This window comes from Erithacus rubecula (assembly GCF_903797595.1).
Source record: "Erithacus rubecula genome assembly, chromosome: 1".
Classification (NCBI taxonomy): domain Eukaryota; kingdom Metazoa; phylum Chordata; class Aves; order Passeriformes; family Muscicapidae; genus Erithacus; species Erithacus rubecula.
Window position 1 is genome coordinate 72,481,017 of NC_136658.1, and position 10,816 is coordinate 72,491,832.

Below are 10,816 nucleotides of genomic sequence, written 5' to 3' on the forward strand. Positions count from 1 at the left end.
CATCAGGATCATCAAGTCCAGCTCCTGGCTCTGCACAGCACCATTGCCAAGAGTCTCACCCACGAACATTTTCTGAATGCTTCTTGAACTCTGCCAGGCTTGATGCTGTGACCACTTCCCTGGGATGCCTGTTCCAGTGCCCAACCATCCTCTGGGAGAAAAGCCTTTTCCTAACTTAAACCTGCTCCTTGAAGCATGGGTATTTCAGGTTTTCTTTTGTCCCTGCCAGCACCCCATCCCCATCTCTTCTCAGATGCTTCATATCTCTTATCTTGCTCAAGAGAGCTGGAGAAATTACTGCAGGACTTCCCACAGCAGAGAGCCAGGAACTCTTGTTGGGAAAGAGGACATGTTCAAGGATAGAAAACCTAAGGAAGATATTTCTACACATGCTAAGTATGGAACATAGGAACTGCTGGAAGTTTCCAGAGGTTTAGATAAATACTTAGAAATTCTAAGGTCTTAGACTCAGGATGAATCTCTACCAATACATGAAGCAGTGCCCAGGACAATTCCTAGTTCCTGCTAATGAAAGAGGCTGGCCTGCTTTTGTTGGTGCCAGACAGCAGGCTGCCAGACTTTCCTGAGCATGTCCCTGGGGTGCAAACACCAGGGACCATTCCCCATGGGCTGTTTGCAGGCAGCCAAGCTTGGAAACAGGCCTTTCTATGCCTGTTGTTCTCAGCACCTGGAAGTGTGACTGACATTTTTAATTTAATAGCATCAAGTCCCTGGTAATTATGATAAAAATGATCTTAAAGAGGAGCAAAGTTTCTAAAGAAAATTATCCCTAGGATAAAGCATTAAATCTTGGGAACTTGGGTGGTGGATTATCTGCAGCTGTGTTAGACTATCAGCACTGGAGTTGTGATTTAATGTTTTGGGTGGTTTTTTGTTTTTTTTAAGCACGTTATTTTTTGGTCCTTTTGTAGGGCTGGGGAGCAGAGTATCATCGCCAGGATGTTACAAGCACACCCTGCTGGATTGAGATCCACCTGCATGGACCATTGCAATGGCTGGATAAGGTGCTGACACAGATGGGCTCACCTCACAACCCCATCTCCTCAGTCTCTTAAGAATCATCTCTAGAATTCCCTTAGGATGGATGCTATTGCAGGCAGTGGCTTATAGAATTCCCATGAACAGAAGCTTCTATATGTAGATGTATGTAGATGTAAATATTTCTATACATAGTCTACTACTTTTTTTTTTTTGTGGTTTCTAGTTACTCTGATGCCAGTACAGTAAGTTTAGAAATTCAGGTATAGCATATCTGTTCTCTAGTACAAAATAAGCCAAATTCCTGCAAAAGTGTCAAACATTTCCTGTGAGCATCTTCATTCCCCAGCCAAGCCAGTAAATGGTGTAAATTCCCAGCCCTTTCACATGGATTCAGAAACCTGGCTGTAGCTGTTCCTAGTAGGTGAAATTCACCCCTCTGCAGGCAACCAAAGTCAGATCTCTGTGCCATTTATATTCATCTTACATCCTGATTTCAAGTCCAGAAGAGGACCTTAGGTGATGTTCAGGACTTATGCATAGAAGTGACTTTTATCTAGTGAAACTGAAGGACTAAACTGCAATTCCAGTCTGTCTCACTACTGCAGAACATGATGGGACAACAAATCCTCTGAAGAGCTGAGGCACACCATCTCTCCTGGGATTTGGGAGGAGGAAGGAGCCCTTGGGACATGTTCAGCACAGGAGCCTTATCTCAGAGCATTCTGGACAATCCAAGTAGTCTGGTACTGTTAACACAGTTGGGTACTATACAGCTGCACTGAAAACCAACAAGCTCCTAAGAAAATAATAATAATTGAAAATATATGCCCGTGAGCTAAAAAAAAAAAACTAATTAACTTCCAGTGCTTTTTTTGCAAAGTACATACATACTTGCATGTGTCCAGCATGTAAACTGAATCCTTTCCATTCTACAGTATTGATGTAATTTGCTTTAAAGTTAGGACTGTCTGTATTCAGACTGCTGGTACACCTAAAGGGACTTGAACTGTGATTCAGAAAAGGGAAATTAAGTGTGCATTGAAGAAGCAAATAATTACATTATCATTCATCTTGGGAACAGGAAGCCTCATACTCAAAGGATGCAATGAGAAAGAGATGGGAGTCAGCCATGTCCATCCCCTGCACTGGGCCAGTCCTTGGGATCTGACTGCATTGCTCATGTCTGACTTCAGAGGGCTGCCCTGCCAGTCCCTGCATGCATCCCTGTGGATGGGCTCTCTCTTAGATACAGGCTTCTTCATTTGCTGGGCTTAGGCCTTGCCTGCAGAGGATGGTGAGGCAGTGTAAGCCACCAACAGGTGAAGAGGAATCTATGTGCAGAACTTTGTCTGTGTTCCTTCTGTAAGCAGGGAAACTTATTACTCATACCCTAATCCTATCCTTACGAAATGCTGTTCACTTGGAAACCTTTACTGAGAAGACAGGTGAAACTTTTACTACATTTTGACGGTCTTCACTTTTGCTGAAAGAGTCGAGTATTATTTCTTTCCAGGCACAACAGTCCACTGAAAATTGTTTTTATTTAAGGGTCGGAAAGAGTGATAATATCTCCAGTATCATTCCTTCATAGAACACAGTGGACGTAGTAGTGGAAAACTAATGTTTCTCAGAATATTTACTTTCTTCTCACACAACATCTGGTGCCTCACATTCTGCTGCCTAATTAGAAGAGGACACCTGAAATCTTCAGCTATATCACACATGCCAAAGGAAATAAGGTGCACTGGAAATACAGTGAGTAAACTAACAGTGTTACTTCATTTGAATGCATCTTCAGCTGCCTGCAGCATTAGCACAGCACAGAAGGATAAACTGTTCTTAAGTTTGCACAGTAATAGCAAGTTGTACAGGAAATTTGTAAGTGTGAAGAACCCTATTCTATCACCATTTGAGATAGGAAAAACTTTACAATCTCTTGCAGCAATTAAATCCAGTAATAATAATAATAATAATAATGATAATTAGAAATTACTGTCATTTACTATTTAGCAGATTTTAGAGACATCAGTTTGGAAAAATGCATTTTCCTCAGCTCCCTCTGTTATAAGGGATCAGATGCTGGTAACGTTTTTTAGCATGTTTATTGCCCATCTACTCCAGTTCCACCTTTGCTCCAGGATGAGCACCTTTTGATTTTGCTCAATCCTTTTTTTTTTTCTTTTTAGCAGCTAAGCACAGAGGAAATTACCTTTATTGTCCAGGATCCAGCTCTGTCCCTTATCCTAGATTCTTCCTTGCTTTTTAGGCTGAAATCTCCTTCCCTTTTAATATAGAGAGAAGCCTAGAAGTTCCTTTTAGACATTCCCAGCATTATCTTCCTTACAGAGAGCAAAAGGAAATGTTCTGAGGTGCATCTGCTTTGGGCAGCTCCAGAACTTGGTTTTCTGTTGATGCTGGAGAGAAAAACTGGATGGCCAGTGAAGAGAAGCAGCTTCTTCTGGGGCATTATTTCTTTCCTCACAAAGTATTTCAAGTAGGTGAAATACACTGCACTCTGAGCATGCTTGTGTCTTCCCACTGAGTATAAGGGGAACTCAGGGTCACAGGCTCAAATGCAGACTGCTACACTGGATGTATCCAAAAACAGATGAGAGAGACCCTAATGAAGATGTGGTGATTTTCCCAGGCTAGTAATGATGTTTGCTCAGTAGGTGTTTGTTTGGTTTAAATGGAAATTGGTAAATTCAGAGCGGATTTTCCTTTTTTTTATGTCTACCTTTAGATAATCATTTTACAAATAGGATTTGGCTTCTATTCAGTCCATACATGCACCTCATTTAATGTAGTCACTTTAATACTCCCTTACTAGTAAGAAAAGAGGCATTTCTGGAGCATGATTCTTCTGATCCACTTAAAACACCTGCATTAGGATGAGATGAATTTCAGCAAATATAACTACTTGCTGAAAACTGGATCAAAGCACTTGATTCTGGACAATTCTGGCAATAGCCATTTCAGTATTTAGCCTTTGGGAAGGTTGATACCACTGTGTCAGTTGTTTCCTATTTTAGTGGTTTCTGGGGGCTTAGCTTACTGTGCTGTGCAGACATGCAGAAGCAGACAGCTCCTCCTCAAAGCCCACAGTACTTGAGAGAAGTGGTAAAAGTGAATGAGACAAAAAAAGTAAATAAGATGACCCCTGCCCAGATGCAGAGATAAAAATTAAGGCTAATAAACCACTAATTTCACTTTCTTTTTGAACAAAGTTTCTTTTACAGGCTTCTCTAGTGTATGTGAATTGAAATTGGTTAAAAATTCAGATTTCTTAGAATTTACAGCAATATAACTTTGGATCTCTAATGTCTTCCGCAAAGGAGATGACTTCTGCTGAAAGGTCTTCATGAACCTTTAAGCCTGTAGTCAATTTAAGGTTGTTATAAATGTACTACTCATTAATACTCAAGCTTTCTCAAGGAGATAGTCTTCCTGAGAGATTTACAGCAAGATTACAGCAAGACTACTTAGTTGAAGGCAGATTTTTAAAATGTTTTTTTTCAGTCATCAATGGTTCATAGCCTCTTAAAAGTTTCTGTGGAGGAGTACCATGCATCAGCAGGCAGTGGTGGGAGTCTAATGAGGCAGAGGAATAAAGCACATTCAGCATGATATATAGACCATTTGTTTTCCTATTAAATATGAAAGCCCAGGGAAGATGACTTTAGTAGCTGCCAGTTCTTCAGCAGCACCAGTACTAAAGTGCTGTTTGCATCCAGAGGTGACAGGAGCAAGTCTCGCACCCTGACTGCCTGAAGCTGTTCCATGGCTCTGCTGCTTGGGTGGCTCAGTCCCATCCCCTTGCCTTGGAAAAGCTGCCCAGGTACAGCCCAGCAGTGGCTGTGGCACTGCAAGGTGCAGCGCGTGCTTTCCCTCCCCATCAGCAGCTATTTCACCAACGTGTTTACTCCTTAGCAGAATGCTTTACTGGGCTCAGTCAGAAGGCTAATGTATCAGAAACATAAAGGGGAACTGTGGCCCAAAGCAGCATTGAGGAAATCCCTTCATGTCTCCAGCAGGTGTACTGTGCCAAGACTTTCAGTACCCTGAGCAGCCTTCTGCAAGCAGTCCCTGTCTGGAGCAGGGTGTCAGACTTGATGCCACTAAGATCCCTTCCCATATACATTGTCCTCTGGGTCTCTGTGGAGGTTCACTGGTAACTGGTTGCCACAGGAAGGAGCTCTCTTAGCAGAAGTTTCAGGATGAAACATTTCTCCTTAGCTATTTCATGTAAGTGTTCCCTCAGCATAAAATCAGCACTCCAAACATCTCTCACTGTAAATATCATCTTCACCACACCCCTCTTAAAATGCAGAAAACAAGGCATTTGTGACTGTAACCTTATCTAATCTGCCCTTGTTCTTCTTGGTTTACAACACCCACCGTTGTCTATCAGCTCTCAATCTCACCAGTGACTAAGGAGTTGCACAAACAGCTGGATTTACAGAGGCAACTCAGGCAGACACTTTGCTTCTTGACTGCATGGAAACAATTAATAAAAAAAGTCTGACCAATTTAGGAACTTTAAAGGGGTATCAAGTATAAGACTAATTTTCTTGGGTGAAGACTGCTCTGGTGCAACTATAACTTTTAGGAATCCTCTGTACTAGTCACCTCTTCTCCTAGCTTCCCATAACCTAACTTAGTACGACCAAAATCAAACACAAGAAAAAAGGACAATGAGTCATAAGGTAGGGTAATTAGATACCATTTTTCAAAGTTGAGAAGTGCTGCCCAAAATTTAGATTTATATCATGAGAAGGCCATGTAGTTATAGGACAAGTGGGTAATGGTTTTAACTGAAAGGGGTAGTTTTAGTTAAAATATTAAGCAGAAATTCTTTATTGTGAGGGTGAGGAGACACTGGCACAGGAAAGGTTGTTCCAAAAATAGTTGTGGATGCTCCATCCTCGGAAGTTTTCAAGGCCAGGTTGGATGGGGCTTTGAGTAACCTGGTCTACAGGAGGGTGTCCCTGCCCATGGCAGGAGGGTGAGACTTGATGATCTTTAAAGGTCAATTCCAACCCAAACTATTTGATGATGATGATGATGATGATGATGATGTCCCAGATGCCCGCCAAGCCAGAAACAAGACTTGCTTGCTCTGGAGAAACCTGGAGAACAGGCTGTTACTTGAACATCTGAACCTAAGGCCTTCTGAGTGAGTGGACACCTCACTGAAGGGGCTAAGAAACTTTTTATAAAGCATTTACAGTTCATGGATGTTCTCCCAGTAGCCAGAAATGCACTGAGATGATGAAGAGACTGAGGATGAGGAGGGAGTATACAACAAGATAAGCCCAGTGGTCATCACTGGAGGTATCAAGGCAGTACATGCTCGGGCAGCCACTGTTCACTAGAGCTTTTTATATTCAGATCTGAATTGTCAAGGCCTGTCTTAGGAGCAGCTTGGAGTACCACAATCCTTGCTCAGGTTTTTCCCTGGTAAAGTGTGCCAGCTTCCTGATTAAGCCATTCAATACAGGCAAATGGTGTCCCACGTGCTCCAGAGAGTAAGCTCTGGTTGCATTTGGGAACCACGCTTGGAAGATCACCCTCTGCCTCACCACAAGATTAATGAGGAGCTCAGCTTTGGAGCACTGTTCAAGGACACAATAAACACACCTAGTATGTGCTCCTCAAAGAAAGATGCAGTCTGAACAGAAACTGCACAACTGAAAGATGTGGACTATATATGGAGAGAACATCTAACATGGGAATCGTGACAAACCAGCTAATTTCAAGATAAGGTATAAATTGCCATTCTCAAAGGAAAACAAGTCAGCAGGAACCTTCATGAGGACTCCTGACTATGAAATTACATTTTTAACGTACATAAGGATGGACAAGGGTGCTTCCCTAAGAGCAACTAAGAGATTAAGCTACCATGAAAAAAGAGCTTGACAGAATTGGTCCCATCTTACAGCAGGAAGAGAGATTCTATAAGACTTTAGATCTGTGAACAAAAAATTCTCAATGTGGAAGGTACATTGCAGCCACTGAAACAGAGCTTGTTCCTCATGGCAACTCCAGGAGTACCTTTCTTCAAGATACAGGAAGCCTGAGTGGCCATTTAGTCTTTCTTCAGTTGAGAGAAATCGCTTTGTGTGTCTAGTATAGACAGACATTTCTGCATGTTGGGGACCACCACAGAATACAGCCTTTCGTCTGCACCCATCATCTACCACAGGAAGATCCAGAACAGCCAGGACCAGCCAGAATCCTGCCATGTGTTCACCCCAGGGCTTTCCAGACACCTTGCCCAGGCGTGCCTTACATTACAATGCCATACTGATGCCACACTTCTCTGCCAGGGAAGTGAGGCACATGAGAATCCTAGCAGGAGAACACCCCCACTTGTAGCTGGGCCATGCTTGCAAACTTGGTGCCTGTCCAGATGACAAATCCAATTTGCAGGCCATGTCTCTCATGCAAGGTAGACATAACCACTGTTCTCCAGAGTCAGCTACTCTTCCATTACAGTCAATGTGAACATTTGCAGCTAATTGTGAACACATTTTAGATCTTCAGTCATAGTGTTTTTATTATCCATGGATGCTGCTATTTTATATTCTGTGTTAGTATTCAAATAATATTGCATAATAATAGCATAGGGTGAAATAGACCAACCAGTTAATAATTTTAAATACAGACCTCATCAGCAAAGAAAAGCTAGAAAAACCTTGGTAAAATCTGACCCCTTGCACTTTCACAGTAGTGAGCGAGCACATCATATTTCAAAGTGGTTTATTTGATGCTAAAGTGTGTGTTGTCTTATTCACAGTTATGTCCATGAGAAGCTTTGCAAATGAGAGCAAGGGAACAAACAATGATGAGCAGAGATAATGTGCATTTAGATAATTTTTCTTCACTTACTCAAGCAATTGGAGTTTTTAATTATTTATAATACTTTAAAAGTACAAGTTAAATGTACCACAGCCTGCTTTCTGCAGATAAGTCAGTGTTAGCAATTTAAACCTTCATTTTATATCACATCTGTGATATAAATGGGGTTGAGAAGTGAGACAAGAAGGTGAAGAAACAGGCCTTATTGTGTGGATCAATGAAGCCATGAAGTTGGAATGCTCTACACAAGGAGCTAAAATTATGGATTTGAGCAAGGTGTGTTAACTATGGGGTTGTTAATATTGACTATGACCTATCAGTCTGGTGAGAAAAGCACTGTGAGTCATCCATAGATTAACAAGAGTCACTTATGTCTATGAATAATTCTGCCCTCTGTTCTCCATCGGAAGCAAAGCAAAACATCTGCACTATCCACAAGTATTACTCACGGTTTGAGACATTCTGTAAACCAGCGTAGGTCGCTGTATAAAGAACAATACTTGGGCTCTTGCCTCTGGAGAATGAAAAACTGCAGACATAGCTTCAGGAGGTTGAGAGATCCAGGCAGCTCAGAGTCCTCCAATCAGCCCCAGAATACTCTATTCCACGCTGTGTCATACCAAGAAGGATGGCACGACTGCTAACCAAGGGGACACTTTCACAAGCATTCCTCCTGCTGCATTTGATTTGAGGCATTCTGAAGACAACACATTTAGTCTGAACAATACACTTTTTAATGCACTCCACTTTCTTTGGCCGGAATTATTCTATTGTAAAAGGGATTATTCACGTCTTGTGTTTTACTGTTAATAAAGATATTTCTGTTTTAAGAGCTCCTTCCCTTGTTGTTTCCCATTCTTCTCTTTTAAAGAGATTGGTGGTAGATCCCAGTATGACCACAAGTGGCTTTGGGAACTAGAGCATTTAGAAAACCTTTCTTTATTCATACAAATCAATCTTAGGCAAGAGGAATTAGTAATTGTATTAAATGAGTAATGGATGCTTGACAGAAGAAAATGTATTGAAAATTAATTCAGCATAAAATCTCCATGTACAGTATATGAATCCCTCACTGTCCTTGATGATTCAAGAGGATGGTTCAATTTTCTTTTGATGGGGACAGCTTTGATCTGACAGGCAGCAAATGAACAGTGATGCTGCCCTCTGAGAGAAGCCTTCCCTCTGGACCAGACTGACATTAGTGGAAAGACAGACTTGCAGCTGCAGAGTTCTCTAACTGCTCAAGGACAAAGAGAGATATAGTAAGAATGTACTCTTACAGAAGAGTCATGTTTTCATCTTCCTAAAATTCACATTTATTCTGCAATACCAGAAGGGAGCAGACAACATAATGGACCTCAGAGTTATGCAGACAGTGCTGGCTTGGGAATCCCATCCAATCTTCTGCCCAAACAGGAGCACGCTGCTACCAGCACATCTCCCAGCATCTGCACCAGCCTGATGGTGCTGCTACCACAGACTACCAAAATACAGGATAGATACTGAACATGCCTGTGCACAGCTTCAGCAACTTCCCTTTGTTTTGACATAAACAACTTGTTCAGCACTGTCTTAACCAACATGCCCTGTGCCCATTTTCTGCCCTGATGGTTTGGGTCGTTTAAAAGTTTAATCAGATTTCTCCTCACAAATGAGCTGTTCATCTTTTATAAGTTGACCATTTTAAACAAAATCAAATACATTATTCTACAAATTTTGCCAATTATGTTTTCACGTATATTCTTATATATTGAAATGTAACCTGATTTTGCTTAAATCTAAAATAACTTTCTATAACAAGACCTTGAAAAACAAAATGCCACCTAGTCAGAACTGGCTGTTTTAGCATTAACAAAACAAAAAGAACAGACTTTTTCTAAAAGAAAACCCAAATATTTTACTCAATTATTGGTCCAGAAATGTTTTTACAAAGTTTTTCAAGTACCTTTTTAAAGAACAATTTGCACAATTGTAAATACAGTAAATCCCTACAGAACAAGTTTTGTACATACAAAAAGCAGAGCTTGTAAAAATCCCTAAGACTAACAAATACTGCTGAAAGAGATATTATTTAGATATATTATTTTGGCTCATACTGCTACAATATAAAAGTAGTACTTGATAATAAGCACCTAACCCATTTGGATAACCTCTATTCAAGAAGTGTGGCTTAATACAAAACTATTTTTATAAATAAAACATGGGATTTAACACTTACATAATACAGTGTTTGAATTCTTAACCCAGTCAATTGCAAGTTCATTTTAAATGGCTGAAAACCTTTGAAGTTTAGCACTGCAGCTGATTAAAGATCTGTTGTCTTAATAAAAGAATTTTAACTATACCTTTTTGAGAAGACTAGATTTTGAATTACTTATTATTACGAGGTAAAAGCTTTAAAATGTAAAGATTTAAAGATTAGTGGTATTCTAATTGGTAATTAAGTTATATTTCACAGATAAAAAGTTAGTAATTTCAATTAATTCCATGTAATGACATCCAACTTCCAGTTTCATACTTTTCACCTAATACTTTTTAAAGCTTTTTACCATTTATCACTTTAAGAATTTTTAAATGCAAATTCTTTTACAAGCTATGCACAATGAATCATTTCAAACCTACTCAACTTGCAGGTAATGAACAGATGTACTTGTACTTTTCTGAACTGCTGGACTGACTTCTTGATATCAATGACTGTCTTGATGACTTTAGTGCAAGATTCTACAGGAAATAAATTTCTCATATCCCTGAGCAATTGCTGTTAGGTAATGCCACTGGACTGACTCAACTTCAGAACTTTGTTTCACAGTGTCCATGGAAAGTAACTGACTTCCATCAATGATTGTCATCAAAGACTGACTTGTTTAACTGTAAAAGTTTATATAGAAAAATGTCAATTTATTATAACTTCGGTAGGAAAAGGGTGTACAGCTAAACACTGCTACCACAAACA

General features: G+C 40.3%; 1 protein-coding gene and 1 long non-coding RNA gene across 3 annotated transcripts in view; both read left to right on the forward strand.

Moving 5' to 3' along the window:
• The window catches only part of SMAD9 (SMAD family member 9), a 36,330-nt gene extending 34,349 nt beyond the window's left edge, over positions 1-1,981 (forward strand). For both annotated transcript variants that reach the window (XM_079314806.1, XM_079314805.1), the window contains exon 7: positions 933-1,981. In XM_079314806.1, the coding sequence (XP_079170932.1) occupies positions 933-1,076 (144 nt within the window). In that variant the 3' untranslated portion in view covers positions 1,077-1,981. The remainder of the gene's footprint in view (positions 1-932) is intronic.
• A 937-nt stretch (positions 1,982-2,918) lies between these two features.
• Positions 2,919-8,702, forward strand: LOC306806299. The gene is made up of 2 exons (XR_013775441.1): positions 2,919-4,840; positions 4,873-8,702. It is a non-coding gene; the product is annotated as an uncharacterized lncRNA (long non-coding RNA).
• The last annotated feature ends 2,114 nt before the right edge of the window (positions 8,703-10,816 follow it).